Below are 25,366 nucleotides of genomic sequence, written 5' to 3' on the forward strand. Positions count from 1 at the left end.
ATATATTCAAATGCTGTGACAGATATATATTTAATTTGGTATAAAACTAATGATGAACCTGTGAAACTTTTTTTAAACTCCTGTCACCAATACATAGGAGTTCAGTTGCTTTTCATACTAATATTTAATTGCCAGTGTTTTTAATCACCCCAGGGAATGTGAATTCATTATAACACTGGACACTTTTTCATGTGCGTATTGGTTATTCAACTAGCTTTTCATTGAAGGATTTCTAGCTGAAAACACAGTATCCAATTTATATTTAAAAATAAGGTCATCCTGGCATTCTGTGGAAAATGTATGAGGTATGCATAGAATAGGTGAAAAGGCAGGAAAAGAGAGAAACAGGAGTAATGTAAAGCGCACTCTGGACAGTACCTCCAGGGCATTAGACTGGGCACGAAAATAAGGCGAAAAATAAGGTCAAATGTGTCCTCTACTTTCCATTCCAACCTCTGGTTCTTGGACTAAATCTCATCCTGAAACCAGCTCTATGTTTCCTTCTAGTCACGGGAGACTCTTTACAGACTTTTCCCACATGGTAGGCAAGTTCCACTACCACCACACATAATGCTTATCTATTTTCATTAAGATTTTAATTTTTATATTTCTGTGATTTATTCTGACATTGCTGAGTTTGACTCTCATGGAGTTTTATGACTCATGTTTGTCACAAAACAATGGTAACATCTGCAAATAATATGACATTTGATTGGCAATAAAAAATGAACTATGTAAAAACTGATTCTCACATTTCTAATTTTAGCCACTGGGTAGTTGGGTACTAGGCAGATAATGAAACCTGGAGAGTCAAGAGAACATAAAACCTGGGGTAAAAAAACAAAAGTTTACTGGATGGTGGTGGCGGCACACACTTTCAGTCCTAGCGCTTGGGGGCCAGAGGCAGGCAGATCTCTGAGTTCAAGGCCAACTTAATCTACACAGTGAATTCCAGGACAGCCAGGGCTACACAGAGAAACCTTGTCTCCAAAACCCAAAACCAAACCAAACCAAAAACAAACAAACAAACAAAGAAGAAAAAGAAGAAAAATCTGTAAGTTGTATCAGGGTCCAGATGCTCACAGAGATGCCACAGATGATTTGTGCAGGGTTCTGGGGAGAAGAGCAGAGTGAAGTTACAGAACATCTTCCCTTGGCCTCCAGAACAACTATTTCCTTCCTCCCTCATGTCCAGAGCACCATCTCAATTTCCTTTGCTGCTTCTGCTAATCTGCGTGATCCTCTTCTCCTGTATTTTTGATGTATTTATTCATTTAACGTGCATGTGTGCATGTACATGTTTGTGGCTGTGGAGGTGAGAGAAGAGATCCTGGGAGCTGCGTGCTCTCCCTCTATGCCACGTAGACCCCAAGGATTGAACTCAGCGGTCAAGTGTGGCAACAGGTGCCTTTACCCACCGCACCTGGCTCACCTTACGTGGCTATACCCTGGGGTGATGATTAAAGGTGAAGCTCACAACCAAAAACAAAAGTTGCTATATCCCAGAGGTTAGACACCTGAAGTGCTTTCTTGCTCTTTTAACACCTTGGTGATCTTACTCACTGTCATGGTTTTATGGAGTGGCTACTTCTGTTAATTATTTATTGTCCTCAAATTATCTTCTCACTCTGGGTTTCTTGCTCAAAGTCTACATACACTGACTGCTTACTAACAGAATCATTCAACTGTATAGTAAATAAAAACCTGTCAGAATGAGCTTTTGATATTGTTTCCCAAACTTACTTTTTCCTATGAAGAAAAAAATGAGTTAGAACTTTGGTATTGGAGTTGTAAAAATGAAAAGTTAAACCTTAAAATTTAAGTTTTTGGTAGAAAATAAACGGAACTTGGCTCAGGCATAGTTTAAACTGCTCAGACACAAAAGTATCTAACAATTATTCACAAGTGTAGGACTGGGAATCATGTCAAACCTAGAAATACAGACTTGGACCAATTTTCAGTAATGACTACAAAGACTGAGAAGATAAAAGTTGTAGGAAGACTCTGGGAAATGGAAGTTCTAGAAACCAAAAAGTGCAAAAAGTTAAAGAGAAGAAATTTTGAGCTGTTTAATATAACATGAGATACTTAGCGAGAATTTTAACTTGCAATTGCGATTACCTTCTTGGGAGTTCTACATGGATGGAGTCCCTTTCCTGTCCCGCTACTACAAAATACTAAGTGGAGGGAGCACTCACCTACCTGTACGATATTAGTCACATTTTTTTAAAATAACTGAATAAGAAATTTATGTAAGAAACATGAATCTTTTGTTACTATTAATCAATTCTCTATTAATTAGTTTGATGATGTAGTGAGCTCAGTGTAATAGAAAACATGTAATTAAAGAGGAAACAGACTTACTTGTTAGCGGTTGTTTTAAAATTGTGTATTGCAGTTTCTCTCTTAACTTGGCTAGCACCCAAATAATTGAAACTGAAGTATTTATATTTGTTTAAAAAGCTTTACATCACAAGAATTGAGCAGAATTAATCTATTCTTAATCTTGTAAACTAATCTGACATCCTTTCAGCATAAATCCCAGAGATACTTGCACTTTATAGCTCTCTGTGCTCCAGATACTCTTTCCTCATGTTTCCTGGACCTCTTCCTCTCCCTCTTTCCTCCTCCCCTGGCTGGCAGGAAGTCTAGCCCTACTCTCTCCCCTGCTCAGTGATAGGTGTAAGTTAATCTGCTTTACTGACATATCAGGGAACAACTGGCGAGCAAAGTTTAGACAGCAGATTTCTCAGAACAAGGACTGCAACCAGATACAGGGGGCACAGAAATCAGCATCTGAATCTTTATACAGTGTACAATAACATTATGCCTGCACTTACTGTTTGGTGTCTTTGTGGAAGCAGATGATTCTTCCTCATCTGGTACGTGGGAAAAGCTATCTGCCAAACAGGATTCATATTCTTCATGTGTTGTCCGATCAAACATATCTTCCAAGCTATCATTCATTTTTATGTCTCCATCTATACAAAAAAAAAAAACAAAAAAACACTGACTTAACAGCAAGCAAGTTTTGGCCTTTTATGCAGCCCAATGTGAACCATGTATTAATAGTATCCACCATAAAGTAATGAAATGCAATCTGTAAGAACACTTCTTTTAGAGAAGATTCTTATATGTGGATTATAGGCTATACCTTCAAGAGTGTTCTTTCAAAGTGCTCAGATACCGGTGTGAAAAGTAACTTTAAGGCCATTAAGTTTTATGACACGGTGTCAAGAGAGAATGTTGAGTGGCAAGCATGTTAGTGCATGTACTGGAGTGTTTAAAGACACTAAAAACACAACTATAATGTAGACTTCAGATCTAGTTGTAAAGGGTGTTTTACTGAATATGGAGTGAGCCGAAGGCATTCATGGACATGCTAAAAAAGATGATTCTAAGAATATGAATTGTAAACTGTTAGAAGAGTAGAACTCAGTGGCTCAAATTGGGTAACATACTAATACACACACACGGATATATGTGTGTATGTACACATTTAGAGACTTTTAAGCCAAGATTCTTTCAACATGGCTTAATTCTCATAAGAGCACACAAGATAAGAATGAACGCCTAAGTCCCATTTACAGAAGTTTATGTGGTGATTTTAAGTGCTGTCCTGTGTCAAGAAAGCTAGTTTTTGTTACTGTCATAAAACTGGATCTCTTATAAATGCTGAAGATTTTTCTTTCTATCAACTCATGTATAATTCACAAAAAGTAAAATATTTCTTATCAAGGAAACTGTTGAGAACTAGAAAAACACACCATGATATATGATAAAAAAATGCTAAATATAAAAAAGTGTATAAGTATCTGACACTAAACTCTATCAAATTTTACTTAATTTCTTATTTTTCTAATGAAGCTGCAAAAAAAATATTTGTTTCAAAAAATCACTGTTAGCACTTGGTAACTAAAAATGGACAGAAACACTGAATTCGCATTCTATCTACAGCATCGAAGTGCTGAATTCCTCTTCACAGACTTAACTACATTAGTTAATTTAAAAAGTACCAATTTAAGGAAATTAGACAGATTCAGTTGCCTATCAAATATGATAGACCAGAGCCAACCAAGATTGCTCAGTGTAAATAACTACCATTGTCCTCCAAAGAACTCTATCACTATTTCCTTGATTTAGTTCTACACTTACATTCCACTACCATCAAATTATAGATTCACTAATTTCTTAGCCATTAAAATGTAAATTCCATGGGGTAGGGGTTTTTGTAGGTATTTTCTACTATGTAATTTTTCTTTGATAGTTACGGAATGATTACATATTTGTCCTTTTTTCTTTTTTAACCAAGGAACAAATTTATAAACCTTTACGTGGTGTGCCAGGTAGATGCCACATACTCCCCAAATACTCTGTATAGCTGTTAATAAGCCACAGAGCTAAGGTGCTGACTTACTGTTTGGTTGGTCTAACTTCTGAGTGTGAAATACCTGTACAAAGACACTGCGCACTTTCTGATATTTCTATCGTAACAACTGCCAGGTCTAATGCAGCAGGGGCACAAGGATACTAGCAGGAGTTGAGAGTTTTATTGGTGTACCTCACTGCTGCATTTAATAAGGCAGAGTCCCTTTTTCTTCAAATAGGGCTTCAACAAAATAGTATTACAAATACTGTTTTGCGGTATGATACTGACAGCCATCTTCTTGGCCACACGGTTTGCTATTTACTACTAAAGAACAATGGCTTACAACAAAGACTGTTGAAATTTTCTTACTGCATTTAGGGCATTAAGAGTATTTGACTCAAAAAAAGCCAAGCAAGACTAGATGTTTCAGGGGTTAGAGAAATGGATCAGTGATTAAGACCACTTATAACTCTTGCAGAAGACCCAGGTTCGTTTCCCAGCACCCACATGGTAGTTCACAACCATTTGCAACTCCATCTTCTTATCTCCATGGGTACCAAGCTCACATGTGGTACACATACATATATATGCAGGTAAAACACATAAAATAAAATAAACAAACTTGATTTAAACACCTGAATGTTTCAAATGTTTTTTAGCCTAAGGAGGTAAACTATAGACAATAATGCAGAATGTACACACAGATGTTCTCACGTTTCTAACAGAGGATCATTGAGAAATCCCTCTGATTTTAGTACTCTATCTTCACGTGCAGATCCCAACTCTTCTACATAAAATGGTGACAACTGCTTATTTCCTAAGGCTTCATGTCATGTCTTAAGTAGAAATGCTGCTAGGATTAGTGCCCACCAGTCCTAGTTATCACCTTGTCTTTTGGAATATCAAAGTTTTAGCAAAGAACTAACAAAAGAGTGGATGCTTCTGATCTGACTAGACCCTCAACTCATTATATGCAGCTCCCTCTTAGTAATAATTCGTAAATCTATGTTAGTACTACTCTACAGATTCCCTCTTCCTATTTTGCTTCAGAAAATAATTGTAAAAGATTCAGCCTTACACTAAAACTAAAAACCATCTACACTAGACATCAGCAAACATTTTTCTAAAAAAAAAATTAGATATATATAAAGTTCATGGGGACATAAAGTCTATCAGTTAACCTAGTGTGCCCTTGTACAGAACAACCACAGGTAAGACATGCAACAAATAAACTTATGTTGCAATAAAACTTTGTTTACAAATTGGTTACTGGGTAGACCTTGCTAACCCCTGAAAACAATGTAAATTCCTGAAATAAGGTTATTATGGCTAACGAACTTTTTCTGAACTAGCCAAACTGAACTCTCCTAAGGAAGAATATAACATTAACAGAGCTGGAGTTGGGCATGGTCATCAGGCCTATAATGTTAGAATTAGGGAGGGTGAGGCTGAAAGACTGCAAGTTCAAGACCAGCCTGAGCTATCTAACAAGACCCCCATCTCAAAAACTAAAAACAAAACCAAACCATTCCTAACATTACCAAAGAGGGAAGAAACAAATAAACAAATTTAAAAATAAATGGATAATGAAAACTGGTACACTTAGACAATGGAGTATTATTCAGCTCTTAAAAATTAAATTATGGAGCCAGGTGGGGTGGTGCACACCTTTGATCCCAGCACTCAATTTAAGGGAGAGGCATGTGGGTCTCTATGATTTCAAGGCCAGACTGATCTACAGAGTGAGTTCCCAGTACTGAAAGCAGGAAGTGAACAAAGGCTCCCCCACCTAATCAAGATGTGATCTGCACTACAGTTACTTGCAAGGAAAAGTTAGTTTTCTCCAATGGTGTCTCACTAGGTCTATCAACCACATTTCAGGGTAGGCCCATGCCCAGCTGTAGTCAGGCAATAGAAAGAGAACTCAGTGGTATTTTTGTAGACTTTTTCTGGTCTCATATAGCTTTGGACAATATTTGCCTTACTAGTCTTTTGCTTATGTATTTTGTTTTCTGTTTTTGTGGTTCCTTCCCTTCCTTCCTTCTTTCCTTTTTTTAAAGAGAGGAAAAAGAAGGCTCAGAGTTGGGTGGGTGGAAGGGATCTTGGTGGAATTTGGGAAGCAGAAAAGTGTGGTTACAATACATTGTATAAAATTAAAAAAAAAAAGCCCCAAAATTTAGTTTACAAAGTTACTGCATTTATCACTATAATGATGACTATAAATTTCATCCCACATTTGATCAAAGTAATCAAAATCAAGACACATCTTACTTGGACTTTTTTCTTTTTGCTCTTGTTTCTTCATTTTTAAAAGCACGGTTTCACTGACCAATGTACAGTCCATGTCCACTGTTTCTCCTCCTAATCTTGAGTGACTGCTATCCTAAATATTTTAAAAATCCAAAAGTTTAGCAATTATTCCTTCACAGTGTCACATCTGCTTTTGACTACTAAAGGGTTAAAAACTCTGATAAAATTTTACTATTTCATTTTTTAAGACAGGGTTTCTGTGTTTAGCCCTGGCTGTCCTGGAACTCACTCTGTAGACCAGGATGGCCTCAAACTCAGATCTGCTTGCTTCTTCCTCCTGAGTGCTGGGATTAAAGGCATACAACACTACTGCTCAGCAAATTTTACTGCTTTAAAGCATTAAGTTATATTTACTTCTGTATCTTAGGAACAGAGATTTAGGTTTTCTTGCCTGTAGAACATTTTAGCCTCAATATATAAACACTTTGTGTCAATCTGAGGAAAAGGACAACTGTGGCCAAGGAAATGGAGATTTATTTACCACTGAAGTCCTTTGTGCTTTACCCATCTTCTCCAATTTGCCTTGCAATAATAAACTTTGATGTGCATGAGCAGCAACTTTAATAATCAAATTTGATTTCTTCATAGCTATGTGTTACCAGTAATCTAGATAATTTCCTAATGTGCCATCAAATAGAATTAACTATATGGAAACTGAACCCCCTAAAAAACCATATTTCTAAGTACAAATTACAAACAAACCAACCAGTCAACCAACCAACTCCCAAAGGGCGCAGTGATGCACACCTTTAATCCCAACACTGAGGAGGCAGAGGTAGGTAAGACCAGCCTGGTCTACATAGTAAATTCAAGGACAGCCAGAGCTACATATTAACATAGATACACAAAAATTATATTTTTAAAAAGTCAACTGAAAAAAATAGAATGTCTTGACAGCATTGTTTTCTTCTTTTCTTTTTTTTTTTTTTTAAAGCTAAGCAAGGGGGCTGGAGAAATGACTTGGTGGTTAAAAGTACTGGTTGCTTTTGCAGAGGATCTAGGTTCAATTCCCAGCACTCAGATGGTGATTCACAACCATTTGTAACTCCAATTCCAGTGGATCTGACACCATTTCTGACCTCTTCAGGCAAAACTCATACACATAGTAAATAAAAAATAATCTAAAAAAAAATTAAAGCTGGATTAGCCAATTAGTTAGACATACGATGGAATTCTAAGCATGGTGGTAGGCACCTACAGTTCCAGCACTTGTGGGACTGAAGCAGGATAGTCAGTTTGAGACCAGCGCCTGGGTTGTAAAATGAGAACCTATCTAAAAAACTAAGGATATAGGAGGGATGACTTTTGATAAAGGTAAGATCATTTTGGAATATGCAACTATAATTTTTTGTCATTTAAAAATGGCAGTAATGTTTTATATCATAGGCTTTTAAAATCAGAAAGTATTATTAACCTTTCAAAATTAGCATTGTGTTTGGAAAAAAAAAGGGTATTATTTGTGTTTCCTGAGACAGCACATGCAAGTGTTCAGAAGTTGCTGTCCTGGGCTGACAAGATGACTCAGTGGGTAAGCGCACCTGTGGACAAGTCTGATCACCTGGGTTTGCCACATGGGGGAAGGAGAGGACGAATCCTGAGGGCTGTACTCGGACATCTCCATGTATGATATAACATGCACACGGCGTGCATTAATGCATGCATGCACACATACACGATAAATGAAGCATGCAAGAAAGTACTTCAAGGAGCCTGAAACGCACTCGAATAAGAAGCAAACAGGCTTTAGTTCTGTTTCTCAAACTTACCTTTGTGTCTATTACAGTTACGTCCATCTTATACTGAGAAAGGTCTGCTCCTGGGTCCACACTCCACTGGATGTTTTCAAAGGACACGTCTTGACAGCAGGGGTGGATGAGCAAAGAGCCACAAATTAAAACCCATTTTGACTTTAAAAAGTTAGGAAACCCACAGAATAGAAAATGTTCTGCAAATCACCTGTTTGGTGAAGGACATCTAGGATATATAAAGAATACCATAGCACATAATAAAGATAAATATCCCGGGAGCTGCAGAGACGGCTCAGCAGTGAAAAGCACTAACTGCTCTTGCAGAAGCCTTGGGTTTGGTTCCGAGCATCTAGAGGGTGGCTTGTAAGTCTACACCTCCAGTTTCAGGACATCTGGTACCCCCTTCTGACTTCTTCAGCCACAAGGAACACACTTGGTGCAAATATGCATACAGGCAAGGCATTTGTATACATAAAAAATTTAAATGTTTAAAAAAATCAAATAAATAAATATCCCAATTCAGAGAAGGCAAAGAATCTCACCAGAGAGTTCAAATGGCCAATAATCATTATGAAAACAGGTCTCATAATGAGTAGCTATCAGAAAAACCCAAGACAAAAACGAGATTGTTTACACCCAATAAGATGGCTAGACCCAAAGTATATGTGTATACATATATGCGTATACCTATATATGTATAGATATGTGTATGTATGTGTGTATATATGTATACGTATACACACACATATATATGTAGACACACACACACACACACACACACACACACACACACACACACACTGATTTGGAAAGCCTGAAACCTTCACACAATCATAGTGTTAATGTAAAATGGCATAGCTCTTTTGGGAAATCAGTAGACCTTTAAAAGGTCAAACTGGCAGCTAAACATGTGGTTCAGCAATTTTAGTTCCAGGTAAATTGGGGCGGGGGGTGAGGGGGAGAGAAAACATCCATTTCCAGAAAAAATCTGCACACAAATGCTCATAGCATTATTATTATTATTATTATTATGTTTTTTGAGACAGGGTTTCTCTGTGTAGCCTTGGCTGTACTGGACTCACTTTGTAGACCAGGCTAGTACCACTAGATATTTGCCTGCCTCTGCCTCCCAGAGTGCTGGGATTAAAGGTGTGCACCACTGTGCCCAGCACAATATTACTCTTAAAGGTAACAATGACAGCAAATTTGTATTAACTGATGAAAACATGATGGCATTTAATGAGATCTTATTTAGCAATAAATAGGGACGGAATACCTGTATCTACTACAGAGTGTTGGGAACTGAAAACAATGCCAGTGCTAAGGAGGTGGCTCAGCAGGTACAGGTGCTTGCCGTGCAAGCTTGATGACCTTAATGACCTAGGAGCCTATGTGAAAGTACAGAGAAAACTGAACAATGTTGTCCTCTGATCTACACATGTTGTGGCATGTATACACCCACAGAAACACATCACACATGCAATAATAACAGTAAAATAAAGAAAAAAAACACTATGCCAAGGGAAAGAAGTCAGAAGACTTCATATGGACTAGGTCTATTAACAGAAAACGTCTACAATATTCCAAACTACAGCGATAAAAATTAGAGCAGTGATAACCAGAATTGGAAAGTATGAAAAAGCATACAAGATGATAAACTTAGATTGTACAGATAGCTGTACAAGTCCACTGACTGGACATGGGCCATTTTCATAATCAGTGATTTGTATTTCAATAAATTAACTGTTTAAAAGTTAAATTGTAAAATTGTTTGAATTTTTAATGTATATAAGTTCCAAATGTAGCTAACACACGACAACTACAAACTTTAGCTTAAGAACTTGAAGAAAAATGACGCTAACTGCAAGCAGACTGCGAAGTTAACAGGTACAGTATGTTCCCTAAGAAACAGTGGAGAAAAAAATATACACAAAAGCTAAGAAAAAAGTCAGGAATGACAGTGGAAAAACAAAACAAACATTTTCACTTAGCGGCTGAAACCGGTATAAGAAAACAACTAAATAATGTGCTTCAGGCAGAAAGAGAAATAAATCAATAATGAAAGAATAACCTAACTTGCCAATGATAAAAAAAAAAAAAAATCCAAACGGTGAATGGCTTAAGAACAAAAGGACAAGTATACAGAGACTGAGGCAAACTGTTTTTTAACAGCACATTCAGGAGTTGGGTAGACCTTAGAAGGTAAAGCACTTGCTGACCAAGCATGAGGCCCTAAACCTCACGGTAAAAAGACCAGGCACGGGAGACACAGAAAACAGCCGGGTCCCTGGTGCTTTCTGGCAGCCAGTGTAGAGAGAGCTCCACGCCAAGGAGAGACCACCTACAAATAAGGTGGACGGTGTCTAAAAGTAACAACATCTCAGGCACAGGCATCGGCGTGTGCGCCTACACAGAAGTGCACATGTACAAGACTTCAACAACAAGTTAAAAACCTATTAATCTGTACAAGCATACAGACGAACACTGAATGCAAAGAAAAAGGACAGGCTATCTATAAGGTAAAGAACAAGTTTTGAATAATGAATTCTTTTAAACATTCTGTACAATTTTGGACTGCATACAGAACTTAGTGGCAGGCTGCTTACCTAGGCCCTAGGTTCAATCCCTAGTAAATCTGAAACACTAAAAAACAAAAACAACCAAACAAACAAAAACCCCAACTGAACAGTTAAAATACTTTTTAAAAAGCTTTTGCAAAGGAAGTAAGAAATAACTACATAAGCAATCCATAAGACCATCTAGAAATATATTATCAAAGTATTTAAAAATAATTTCTGAAAACGCATAAGAGCAGAAAAATCCAAGGTAAAATGAAACCTCTTAGAATAATGCTATAAACACAGATATACGCAAGAAGAAATGAGATCCCCCCAATTCTTTGTCTAAAAACTGTAAATGTCACCCAGTGAGAACGAAGAGAGATCCTGTTCACAGTGCACACACCTTGCTTGTTGGGCAGAGACTTCGTGTTAGCAACTCTACAGGGGTTTAGCTGAAGAACTGACGCCAGCTCACATCCTCCGTGGACTGATCTGCTCTTTACTCTTGTTGGCACAAGAGAGATAGCACCCTAAACAGAAATAATTATTAGCACTTAAATAAAATCATGAACAATTTTAATCAAAATCTCTGAACATTTAACACAAACCTTCATGTCACTAAAAAGATTCTCTGTCTCCAGACTTTCCTGTGAACACAGAGGGGTTTTGAAGCTAGGATTTTCTTCTTTTATCTGTAATGGTGTTTTATGGTCTGGAGAGACTTTACTAGAGGGCTGGAGGACACACTGCTGTAAACAGTATGTTTCTGAAGAGTCCTTGGCTAACATGCAGGCCACACTCACAGCCTTCCGGCCTGAGGAGGAACCTTTTGGAGTGGGCTTCAAAGCCTCATAAATGGTTGCTTGCTTAAGTTTGTTTTTAGAAGTTTCATTTGTGTGAATCTTCTCTTGACACTGAATAGTTGCAAACCGATCTGACAGGTCCAGAGGTTTATCCATCACATGGTCTCCATTCACAGAGAACTGATTCTCCATTGGAAAGGGAAGGGCATTTTCCTTATCAAAACAAGTTTGGGGACAGTTGACTGCATGTTCATTCTCTTCCTCAGTCCTCTTCCTCTTGGATGCTTTGCTTCCAAGTGATTTCAAAGACACCAAATATTTATCAGTAATAACATCTTTAATGTGATCAGAATCTACATCTATAGATTCACTTACATTTTTATTTGTAAGTATCTGCTTATTAGGAAATGACTGGCTAATGACCTTGTTTACTTCAGACCCAACACTATGTTGTGTGAAAAGAGTGTCTTCAGATTTTGATCTAACTTTCTCTGATCTAGAAACAGAAACGTTGCTAACGGGAGCTGTCTTTAGAAGGTTTTTTTTCCCAAAGTCTAAAAGTGAAGGGGAGAAACTTGTCTTCAAACCCAAATGGGTTTTCACAGTAGAGGCAGCTCCAAATACAGGAGATGACACCCGAGGAGTCAATTCTTGGGGAGGTGTCTTTGAAGCAGAGTCTGAAACTCTAAATAAAGAAGAATACATAAGAATTCCTTTCAACTGAAAAACAGGGTAAACATTAACAAGCAATATACTAAGAAAACTTTTCTTGATACAGAACAGTAAGGCATTATCTACCTATTGGACACAGATGATTAACACAAATTTAAGATGCAGCATTGGTTTCTCCTCATTTGGCAGAACAAAGATGAATGTGAAAATGAAGTTCATTGAGTACTCAAAAGTCTTTTGCTATTATTAAATCTTATGAGCAATTCCAAGAAAAAAAAACCACAAAAAACCTCTTAAACTACAGAACTAAACAGAGTGCAGTAAGTGCTCTCAATAGCTATATGATATTAAACGAGGGTAATAAAACTCACTTGACAAGTTATTATCATAATAAACTAAATGTAACACATAGCTAAAAAAGCCAAGCAAGCAAAATGCTTTATCAACAAGTATTGTTAGTTAGTAAATATTATGAAATTAGAAAAACAAAAGTAAAACATGGGCTAGAGAGGTGGCTCGATGGATGAAAGGATCAACAGCTCCTACAGAGGGTCAGCTGAGTTCCACCCACATGGTGGCTCACAACCATCGCTAGCTCTAGTTCCTGGGATCTGACACCCTGTCATCTCCTGGGAATACATGGTGCACATACAGACACACAGGCTCATACACAACACAGAACATAAAGTGCATCTTCACACCATTTAGTGTTTGGGGATAGAAAGTAATGACTGTGTCTTTAATGGGATAAAGCAAGACTGGTAGCTCTTAAAGCTACTTGATGACGCAGGAAAAGGACCTAGATATAATATCTGCAGCCACTTTGGGGGAGTGCAGTATTGCTGTACAGAGCTACATTTTAAAGGCAAACAAACAACAAACCTATATGCTCAGTTACCTTGGACTATCTTCACCACTTCTTGCAGGCTCCCCGGAAGGCTGTTCTTTGTGATCTTTGAGACAACGGTAGAGCTCATCTCCAAGAGGGCTCGTAGGACATTGGGGTTCCTCCAATAGTAAAGTAAGCTTAAAGTTGATAAATGCTACAATGCAAATAAATCTCAAAAATACAGAAAGTAAGAAGACCCAGAATGAAGAGCTACATAGTTAGAGAAGAGAGCTGTATAATACTGTGAATGTGTAAATATCCCTGCACTGTAGACTTTAAAATAACTAAATTGTTATTTACATTTTATCACAATAAAAAATATGAAAAGAAATACTTTATAAGTATAATTTACTTATTTTTAATTTTAATTCTTTATATAAGTATAATTTATTACTACTGCATAGTAGTATTATGTATTTTGCTTCAGTACCAAAATACATTAAGATGAAAGGTAGAAAACACAAGTGAATTTAAAAGGACCCTGTAGAGGGAATTCTCAAGATTTAATGTGCATACAGGTCAACTGGGAATCATTAAAACACAAGTTCAGTAGATCTGAGATCCTGTGCCTGTAAGACATTCAAGAATGATAAAGATGCTATTGACCCATGATCAGGCCTCTGATACCTCCTCTTTTAATACCTTTATTTCATATCTGAACGTGGTAGATTTTTGGCTAGTAAAGAACTAGAAACTATTAAACACATTTAAATGTTCAGAAGCTAAAAATTACCCACTATCACTTTAGGAAAAAACTTAAAAGGGTAAAATTGAAATGTAGTAAAAAACCTAACTCAATTTTAGAAATTCAACACCAAGAAAATTTTCTAAGAGCACACACATATTTATGGTAAAAGCAAAGGAGGACTATTTTAAATCTGTCATTTGATTGGTTATAGTCCTAGCAGTCAAACTCAGGGCCTGGCAAACACTACGCCAATGAGCCAATCTAATTCCCTAGTCCTTAAAATTGTATCAAAGCAGAGCTTCACCTATCATTTGTAAAGCCTTGGGTTCTAACACCCGGTACTACAAACTGACGGAAAGCCTCCCATCTGGGGCTGAAGAAACAGCTTAGTGGGCTTAGCGGTCGAAGAGCACTCGTTCCTCTTGCAGAGGACTAGAGCTGGCTTCCCAGCACTCCTATCAGGCAGCGCACAACTTCCCATACTCAAACGTCAGGGAGATCTGATCTCCTCTTTAGCCTCTATGGGCATCAGACTTTACATGTGCATAACAATGTGTAGGCATAAACATAAGTAAATAAATAAATCTAAAAACAAACAAATACTAAGAACTTAAGATTGGGAACTTCAAAAGTTTTATAACATGAAGGGAAAAAAAGTAAAGTAGACACAGGAAGATATTAAAATAATTAAAACAGAATTATAGGGTCAGTCTCTAACTCAACCTCTAAGGAATATCTTTTTAGCTGAATTGGTAGTTCTTAAAATTCATGTCATTTAAAAAAAAAAAAAAAAAGAAAAGAAAATTTAATGGCTGTCAGAAAGACCCAATAAGTTCTGAATTCAATCTAAAGGATGTTTCTTAGACTGAATATGTGGAGGAAGCATGAAAGAAGGGGCTTGAAAGACAGCTGACAAAATAAGTCCTCCAGATTTCAACTCAATTCATGTCCTAAGAACCTGCTGCTCTGACGGCGTTGCAAGGAGAATGTAAATGGGCCTTTCTAAGAGTCTTGTTCTAGGCCTTTATCCAACGATGACTGGATAATGTGATTTTTCTCCTGCTCATTCTCATGGTCCCTCTGGCCCTGCCAGTTCAGCATGCTCCCTCAGACTGTGACAAACTGGCTCCTGCTTAATTTTTAAAGAACATATGCCTGTTCCAATTGTTAATTATTTTCAATTATTAATAATTCATATAATCAAACTAAGTGGTGACTTACAGAGTCTTCTTGAACATTAAGTCCAAGTGTTTCAGCAACAACAGTATCTAAATTAAAAGATGACTTATCCATGGGATAACTGCTTGTTCCACATATTTCTAAAATAAGAAGAAAAAAACCACTCATTATACAATTTTAGGGAGTAGATATACAAAAATAAATCAAAGATTAGAAGAACCAAGGCATAAACCCCACAAAGATTAGGAAAACAATCAAAGTACTACCATTTTTAAGATAACAGTGGAAAAATTTTAAACTGTTCAAAAGGTCTAAAATGTTTTCAATAAATAGCAATGAGTTACATATATTTTAGCATCCAAATTGTTAAACTTTTCATTCATTTAAGTTTTCTACTTTTCCTTAATGAACTGAGTACGACACAGTTTATGTCTTCTCAAGAGCCTAGTCATTATACTGAAAGGTAAAAACATAACTTCTCATTTCTAAGGGAAAAAAACAATTTGCAGAAGAATGTAAAACAAAACAAAACATAATAAAGGTTTAAATACAGAGGGATCCTAGATCTGCTTTGGGAAATCAAGACAAACTACACAAATTAATATTTAACATGACCCTTAAGGGAACGGGGAAGTTCAGCCACTTAATGAGACTGGGGGGCAGAAAGTAAAGTTTTAGGTATCTTTAAAGATCCAGATATATGGGGAAAAAATTGCTTTTCAGAGAACTACATGTGATTTTATAGCTAGAAACTGGATCGTGGAAGATGAAAATAGAAGGGCATGAGCCCAAACCTGTGAATTGGGGGTAAATTGTGCTTAAGAGTTCAGAATTGTGAACAAGAAAAAAGATCCCTAAGTTTTGAAAGACCAGATGTAAATACTTGGGTAAAAAGGGTTAATTCTGACTATGACAAACTCAAAGCCAAGAAGCAAATCCAACAGCCAGGAGACTGAAACAAGGTATGAAAGTCTTGATGCTGGCGGCTAAAATTAGTAGAAGGTACAGAGAATATGCAGAACAAACTGGGGGTCAGTAGGATCAGGAAACTCTGGAGGATGTTTAGAAATGGGAGCAAGAGTCTAAAATGACTCAGCTTTTTTACTGAGGTAATATAAAAAGATGTGTATAGTGTCATCCACTGAGATTATGAATATAAGGATAAAGATTAAGTGTGGCGAGAGAGAGTCCAATTTGTACTTGCTGAAAATGAAAAACATCTAGGCAGGTTCAGTGGTCTGGAATTCAGGAGAAAAGTCTTGTACAGAGATATAAATTCAGGACTTATTAGCATATGGGTAAGAGAATGCTGATTCTAGGTGAGGATTTTATAGAAAGAGAAAGCCCATCAGCAAGCTTTGTTGCAAACATCTCTAACAGTAACTTCAAAAGCTTTCTCCAGGAGCAGTTTAGAGCAGTGAGTGGGAACGTGTGCAAATACGTTCTCTTTGTCTCCACACTCAGTGTCCTTCACGGCAGGAAAGTGGACTCAACTCTAGAGCTGGCTGCAAGAGATGAATGTAAACAAAGACACTGACAACAGATTACTTTGTTAACTCTGAAGAGACTCTCTAAGTAAAGCAGCAAAGATTAGGAGAGTATCAGTATAAGATAATATGTATGCCAACAAGAAAAGACCAGCAGAGTAGCTGGAGATATAAGCAGAAAGGTCAGGGGAAGGAGCAAAGTCACTTGTCTCATATGTGCAAAGCTCTGGTTTCATACTGTAGCATGGGGAGAGAGGGGTCACAGCAAACAAATTACAAAGACGAGAAGGCAAATGATGGAGTACAGGCAGCTACAGAAGAGAAGCTACTCTAGAGCCCTGAGTGCCAAGTATCTGTCATATTCATGTGTGCTACCACGAGTACCCTGAGCTGGAATCAGTCCACATATATACAAACATAATTACAGCCAATCCACCACAGATTCACAGTATAGGATCAGTTATGGCTTCTAGAATACCTGCTGCTACTAAAATGACATGAAAACAGTTAATTAATGTTGCTGGCCTTCCAGTTGGGCTATGGATCTCACTCCCTCTCACCTTCTTAGTTATTCCCTCTTCCTTGTATCTTACTAATTTTCTCCTTTACTTGTTCATCCTATCAAGCATAAAAATTTGCTGCCAATCTTAAAATATGACAGTTTGACCCATTTTTCTTGCTAGTCACTGCCCCATTCTCTCTCCCTTTACTGAAAAACTCCCCAGAAGACTCATGTATATCTATGTTTTCTGCTTTCTCTGCCTCTAGTTTTTTAATGATAGTGTCAGATAATCACTGTTGTACCTTTCAAGCTCTGAATCATGCTACTAGTTTAACACCTAATCATCTCCATGCAATCAAATCCCATGGTAAGGTCTAAGAGGCTGTCATCTTTTGTCCTGTCAGCGCTGTTCAGCACAGTTGTTTATTTATCCTCTCCTCCTCTCTACAGCTGCCATTGCTGTTGGCCCTCCTTTCCCACTGAAAGCTTTCTCTGGCTGCTTTGTTAGTTCCTCTTCCTTTTAGTGACCTCTACATCAAAACAGAAACAGTTGTAATACTGTCAGTGTGTATGTGTGTGTGACAAAAAGAAAGAAAAAGGGCTTTTGGGGACAAAACTGTCTTTCTTTTTCATGTATAAAAGACAAATAACACAGCACACAAACAGATATACAGCCTGTCTACAATACTAAGACTCTAAAGAGGCAAGAGTGAAAGGAGAAAATGTGTAAATGGTTTCTGGAAAGAGAAACAAGAAGAAAGATCACTGATTAACACAATGGCAGACCTGCCCAGGTCTTGGTACCTGAACTTGTCTCTTCCGCCTACGTTGACTTGCTTGGTTACCGACGTTATTCCACCTGTCTCTTCCACCTGCACACTAACCTTCTCCTCTAATGATGAACTCATTGATATGGGGACCCCAAATCTTAAATAATCTTTATCTGAACGCCTGTTTTGAATTTCAAACCATATTTTCAAAGCCAAGCTTCTGAATTTTAAGCTTCCCTATTCCCTGCCAACCTGCTCTCTTCCATCTGTCTCCCATCTGTCAAGAAGCAGTTCTATTAGTCCTCCTGCACAAATTACCTTTCCCTTTTCTCATCCTGCCTCTAGCCATAGACTCTCATAATGATCCTCAAACTAACCGAAACTGTATTTTGTCTCGGATGCTGTTCCTGCACACCACCCACTCCTTTAGCCTCTGCTCAAGTGTCATTTTAGTAAGACTCTCTACCGTCCTTGGCACCTTGCATTGTCTTCAGAGTACCTGACTGCCTGACATAACTTTGTTTTCTTTCTCCCATAACCAGACTGAAAGTTCCAAAAGGGTGGAACTTTCTCATATTAAGCATAACATTGCTTTCTCATATTAAGCATAAATACTGGCTAATTGTGAGTGTTGCTCATTTTTGCCTATCAACAACCACAACCTTAACTTATAACCTCAATATCTCACTTACTAGCTACTGGTGAGTGAGTCTGTCTGCAAGTGTCAGCGACTAGAATTTCGGGTTCCTCAGAGTGATGTGGTGGAGGAGGTGAAGCCTTGGATATTTTTCTTAACTCTAAGGGGAAAAAAAAAAGAGGTCACATAATAAGTAACGACAAAAGATGCTGTCAAGCTTTATTCTGGTACATCTATATAAATTGTCTTTAATACCTAACAACCATTATTTTGTAGACACAATTCTCGTAATTCTTTAGTTTCACTGAGAAACAGAGCTGTAGCTAGGAGAGTAAAGAAAGAGGACTAGAACAAGTGAGCTTCTTATGACCTGAGTTACCTAGGTAGTGACAGCTCTGTCACTTTTCTCATGTTAGACAAAGCACTAACTTTACTGAAAATGTTAATGGTTCGTGTTTCTCTAAAATCTGTCCTGAAAGAAAACTTGAAATGTGCTTATCAAAAATATCTCTACTGCTTAAATACTTAGTTCAAGGACAACCAAAGGATAAGGTAAAGGAATAGCGTTGTACTTTAATTATAACTTGAAAATTAAAGTGCTAGAAACTTTTAAGATAAGTAAATATGGTAAAGAGAATAATATTAGAGTCATTAACTCATTAAAAAAATTTTACTTTCTAAGTAAAAAAATATATAGAATAAGATTAAAACTGGATTTTAAAGTATTTATATTATATGCTTGGTTTCTACAATTAGGAAATAAGCCAGAAGCTTTTATGATACAAATGACTACTAATAAAATGACTGCAGTTGTTTTCTGGACATTCATATGGATGGATTTAATCACGATGTAAATTATACATATAGCTATCTATCTGCAACTTAAAGACCAATATGTTCACTTAAGATCTAGGATCTTATACTTTAATTTAGCTCCAACTAGATGAAGGAATTAACATTTAATTTTTTGTTCTCCACTAGATGGTGATAAAAACACATAAAGTAAAGAAACCTGTCAACTTTTACATGTTCAAATAAAGATGTAATTAATTTTTAGAATTTTAATTTTTATTAAAAATTTCAGACAATATATTTTGATCACATACTTTCTCCCAGATACTCCCTACCATTTCAACTTCGTGTTCTTACTCTAAAAAACAAACCAAACAGAAAGTTATTTTTAAAATGCCAAATCAAAACTAACAACAAAAAAAAAGAAATCCACTCCCCTCCCAAAAGAAAGAGTACACCGTGCGTGCACGCACGCACACGTGCATTCTGTCCTTCTCAGCGGAGAGGAAGTGCAAATAGCTTCTTAATTAGGAATGAGACTTTGTGTCCACTTTCCATTCTCAGGGCTGGGATTTTGTCTTGTTTAAACTTCCGCAGGTCTGGCTAGCACTGTCTGTATGGATTCATGTGTCAGCCCTGTTGTGTCTGGAAGAAGCAGTTTCCCGGAGAACCACCTCTCTGACTCTTACAATCTTTCCACCTCCTCTTTTGCTCAGATCCTGGAACCTCCATGGGACTGCTTTGATAAAGACATCCCATTTACGGCCAAGTATTGGTCACCTGCACACCTCCTTGTTATTTACCATCTACTGCAAGAGCTTCTCTGGTAAGGACTGAACAATGCTATGCTCTATGTGTATAGTAATATGTCATCAGGAGTAATTATATTGCTATGTTCCTTTAGCAAAACAGTAGTAGGTTTTCCCCTAGGTCCATGATCTATCTAGTTACAGGTTCTTGGCCATGTTAGCAGCATCAGGTAGGGGTTCCATCTCATGAAGTCGGCCTTAAATCCAATTAAAAAAAAAAGTGCTTGGTTACCCCCATAATACTTGTGCCACTAATGCAGAAGTGTATTTTGTAGGCAGATGTCTGTTGTACATCACAGGGTTTGTAGATAGGTGAGGAGGTGGTCTATGGGACCCCTTTGGCCAATGATCAACCATGTGTAACCCATTCCTGGCACTGGAAGTTTTCTTGGAGGCTTAAGACATCTAGTTGGGGCATCATCTCCCCCATTATAGAATGACTCCATTTAAATTCCTTTCACACATGCATATATTTTAGGAAACGTCTACAGGAGTAGGTTTCCATGTGGTTTTTCAAAGGCCTTTAGTGTTAGTTGTCCTGTCCCATATTTCCTCCTTTAGCTTGCTCTCTCACTAGCCTCCCCACTTAATTCTCCTGTTCTAGAGTTCCCTTTATCTCTTTATAACTATTACACTTTTAGTCTAAGTGTGATAAAACTTATTTATACTTTTTCTATTTTTTTTTTCTTTTCTTGATTTTTTGTGTAGCCTTGGATGTCCTGGACTTTCTTTGTAGACCAGGCTGGCCTCAAACTCACAGAGATCCACCTGCCTTGGCCTCCCCAAGTACTGGGATTACAGGATGTGCCACCATGCTCTGCTTTATTTACACTCTCTAAGAATAATCAATATACTAATTTGTTTATCATATTAATTTATGTTAATATATCAAATAAATCTTAACCTAATTGATCTAATTAATTTTTAAGATTTATTTATTTATGTTTTATATGTATATTGCCTGCACATACCTATTTATACCATATGACCACAGGTGTCAGAATCAGATCCCAGGGAATGGAGGTATGGACAGTTGTGAGCCACCATATGGGTGCTGGGAACTGAACCCAGGTCCTATGTAAGAACAAGTACTCTTAACCACTAAACCATCTCTGTAGGAGCTTATATTTATTTTTGTTTTATGTATATGGGTGTTTTGCCTGCATGTGTGTCCATGTACTATGTACATGCCCGATGTCTATGGAGACTAGGAATGGGCACTGGATCTCATGGAACTGGAGTTAAAGTTGGTTGTGTGATGCCATGTGTTTGTTGGGAATTGAATCTGGGTTCTTTGAAAGCCAGTGCTCTTAACTGTGAAGCCATTTCTCCAGCCACATAGATCTTATTTTTTTAAGAGCTAATTTAGCAAACCTTTTCTCAAACATCTCAAATATTCTGAGTTAAGAATTAATCTTTGCCCTTTACTTTAAATGTCCAGTTAAAAAAAAATCACAATATCATGTCACATAAGCTACAAGTACAAGACTATCTGAAATAGTAATTTTTGAAGCATTTAGCCAAAACAGTAAGCTGGAATGGAATTAGAAATAGGTTCCACAAGCCAGGCATGGTGGCACAGGCTTTTAATCCCAGCACTCTGGAGGCAGAGGCAGGTGGATCTGAGTTTGAGGCCAGCCTGATCTACAGAGAAAGTTCCAGGACAGCCAGGACTGTACAGAGAACCCTTGTTTTGAGAAAAACATAAGCACAAGCAAAGCAAAAGAAACAAAACAGGTGCATTAAGCCAGGCATAGTGGCATACACATTTAACCCTTACAGTAGAGGTAGGTGGATTTCTGTGACTTCAAAGTCAGCCTGGTTTACACAGTGAGTTCAAGGATAGTCAAGGGTACAGAGACTGTTTAAAAAGAAATAGATTCCATAAAGTATACACATTAAAAAATCCAAGCAGAGGGCTGGAGAGATGCCCCAGCAGTTAGGAACATTTGCTGCTTTTGCAAAGTTCCTAGGTGCAGTTACCAGCACCTACATGGCAGGCAGCTCACAACCTCCTATAATTCCAGTTCCAGGGGAGTCGACACTCTATTCTGACCTCTGTGGGCTCCAAGCACATACATATATACTCAGGCACATACATATGTGCGTAAAATTATGCACACATATTCAAACAAACTATCGTTCATGTCATTATATAACGCCAGAAAAAAAAAACATAAGAGGTATTAGTCATTTTACAAATAGAAGTTAAATTCACAGTGATATCCTTAATTACCTGAACAATGTCCATTTTCCTTCACCAAACTGGGTTACATAAAAACAGTAAGTAAACACTTCACAAAACCAGTAACTAAAACACAATTCTGACCATTACCATTTGTACATGCGGAGTGCTCCAAGTTAGTATGTGTTTGTTCTATGTATCGGACATGGAGATTCTCCTTTCTTCGTAGACGGTTAATGCCAGAAAATGAAAAGGATGTTACTGGTGAGTCTGGAATAATGTTTTCCTCACATTCAAACTCAGCTACTTGCTCCTGTTGATCATTTCTAGAGCAAAATGACAAAAAAAAAGATGAATTCTGTATATTTATTAAAATATACACTAAATAATGTGTCCCTACAGTAGAATACAAAAATATAAAAGATACAAAAATAAATAAAATGCAAAACTATAAAAGACATTCTTTACACCTGCCATTGCAAACTCGGGAATAGACAAGTGTGCAAATGAATTAGAACCAATATTATAGACTTCTTAACCCAAACTACTTGAAATGCATGTTTGGAATTGAAGTAGAGTGTACAGACTGCACCACTGGAGGTAAAAATTAAAGGGATTTTGAATGGAAAAGAATGCACACAGCTTGAGGAAAGCTAGACAGAAGTGTTGCCTAAGGGTGAGCTGGATAACTTGAGTGAATGTGTCCATAACTGAGGAGAAAGAGAATTAGGGTTTCAGAGCATAAGAGGAGTGTGACAGTTTCACAAGAGTGCACAAGACTGGAACAGGAAAAGAGGAAGGAAGTCAATCAGACGCTGCTGCAAGATTCTGCGGCCTGAACTGTAACATTCACCTATGGAATGGAAACGGCCGACGTTAAACAATGTGGTAGTAGAATCAACATGACTCAGCAAATGACACACGATGATAATGCTGATATGCTAACTACCAACTTTATTGTGTTTACATCTCCAGGAAGTACCCAAGGTGCTGTATATATGACTTTATGTGGATAAAGCCCCATAACTTCTGTTCCTCTGTTCTATTCAATTTATCTATTGTAAAGAGGCTGTTTAACAACGTATATAACATGATGTTACTTACTGACTACCAACTGTAATGCCAGATGTAAGAGAGCAAGGACCTATGACTTACTGATGAATCACACGCATCTAAAAGAGCAACAGGGAGTACAGAAAGATTTTTTTAGCGAATGAATGTGAGACATTTTCAGGTTTCACTAAAGAAATAAATTTGTGCTGATCTCAGCAACTCTTCTTGCCTAACTCGATTAGAGACCAATGACACCAACCAAAAATTTGCATAGAACTGTATCACTTAACAACCTATGCCAAACTATTGTTGCTCTTATTAGCTAATACTATTCTGTCAGCCATTTAATTTTTTATAAGACTAAACTAGCTATATATTTTTAATATATTAAAAATTAATTTGTCATATTAGTCCAAACAACTATGTAAAATTTTATAAACTATGATCAGCAAAGATTGAAAGACGGCTGGCAAGATGATGCAGTAATAAAGGTGCTTGTGTAAACCTGGCAACTTGTTTGGTCTCCAGAACATATGTAAAGTTGAAAGAAGGGAAGAGACTGCACAAAGCTGTCCTCTGACCTCTACAGGTACACCATGTCCACATACTCAAATACATGCATCATGGATGAATGGACGGACACACACACACACACACACACACACACACACCATACACACACAATAAATTTTTAAAAGATAAAGTAAAACTCAATCCAAAACAAAGAAAAATGTTTTCTAACAAATATTTATCCTTTAATTTCCTGAATAATACCAGCAGTATCTGTTATCCATTATTCTATAATATATGATAAAGGACAACCTTAGAGCTAATATCTAGTTAGCTGATAAAATGACTGCATATATGCAACACATGCACATACATATGTGCATACCATATTTTGTCATGTTTATACTGTGGAATGATTAAATTAAGCTAACTAATAAATTCACTTTGCAAACCTATTTTATAAAGTAAAACCTACATTTCTACCAAACTTTAAATATAGTCTGTTATTGCTTTAGCCACCACTCTGTGGAATATACTTAACACATAATTTTTAATAACTTAATAGTACGCCTATTCTACAAAACAAAGAAAGGTTAGATGAGAAAGTCTTTCAAGTTAGTGGAGTGTAAAACTTAAGTGACCTAGCTTGAACTAACCATATCACTGTCATAAAAATTCAACCTGAAACATAAATGAGTCACAAGAATAAAATTATTCCCTGGCAGGATTTATTTACAAGGGGTTGAAAATTGCACAAGAAAAAAAAATATATAGCTACTAGCCCTATCCAACAGTGCCTGACTAAGCACACAAGTGCAAATGTATCCTCTCTGGCCAAAATGACAGGCACCAGGAGAAGCAGTTTCTGCTTTACCCAATTTAATTCTTGAAAGCATTAAGTTCATCCTGATTTTCTGATAAAATTAAGAGTTGCTGTCTTATTCCAGTTAATTATGTTCTTGCCACCTTCCCTTAGCTTTTCCTTCTGATAACATTAGAAGATTTGCTGCTTATTATTTGTGGTCTGCCACTGTTTCAGCTGTTCTTTCTCAACGATGTATGAGGATCCACGTTTCTCTTCATAAGGAGCCCACTTTAAAAGTTTTCAAAGTTTAGCTTCTTCCTTTTCTAGTTTGAAGAATTTATGTCTCCAGTTAAAACATAATTTAAACTCACTAAAGCAATGTTACAGCCACCAAACTGTTATTTCAAAGTTCTCATTTTTAATCAAAGGGGAAATTTTCTTAAAGTACAAATAATCTACCCTTAGAAGCAATCCCTTGGAAGTTTATCATATAAATAATTCAAAGGCTAATTTTTAACAGTACAGGTATCAGAACTATGTTCTTATGGAATGCTTCATTGAGAATCTGGCTATCAGGAAGTCTGAAAATGACCCTCT

The 25,366-nt window shown here is 37.1% G+C and overlaps 1 protein-coding gene across 5 annotated transcripts in view; it reads right to left on the reverse strand.

The window, feature by feature from the left end:
- Rbbp8 (RB binding protein 8, endonuclease) overlaps positions 1-25,366 on the reverse strand; it is an 82,699-nt gene that overhangs the window by 7,863 nt on the left and 49,470 nt on the right. For 4 of the 5 annotated variants that reach the window (XM_021645419.2, XM_021645418.2, XM_021645421.2 and 1 more), the window contains exons 7-15: positions 22,552-22,727; positions 18,671-18,775; positions 15,262-15,359; positions 13,362-13,471; positions 11,597-12,476; positions 11,392-11,518; positions 8,446-8,534; positions 6,641-6,752; positions 2,841-2,981 (exon numbers count right to left, since the gene is read on the reverse strand). In XM_021645419.2, coding sequence (XP_021501094.2) covers positions 2,841-2,981; positions 6,641-6,752; positions 8,446-8,534; positions 11,392-11,518; positions 11,597-12,476; positions 13,362-13,471; positions 15,262-15,359; positions 18,671-18,775; positions 22,552-22,727 — 1,838 coding nt within the window. The remainder of the gene's footprint in view (positions 1-2,840; positions 2,982-6,640; positions 6,753-8,445; positions 8,535-11,391; positions 11,519-11,596; positions 12,477-13,361; positions 13,472-15,261; positions 15,360-18,670; positions 18,776-22,551; positions 22,728-25,366) is intronic. The other variant, XM_060377678.1, reaches the window with a different exon arrangement.

This window comes from Meriones unguiculatus, chromosome 2, assembly GCF_030254825.1.
Source record: "Meriones unguiculatus strain TT.TT164.6M chromosome 2, Bangor_MerUng_6.1, whole genome shotgun sequence".
In the NCBI taxonomy this organism is placed as follows: Eukaryota; Metazoa; Chordata; class Mammalia; order Rodentia; family Muridae; genus Meriones; species Meriones unguiculatus.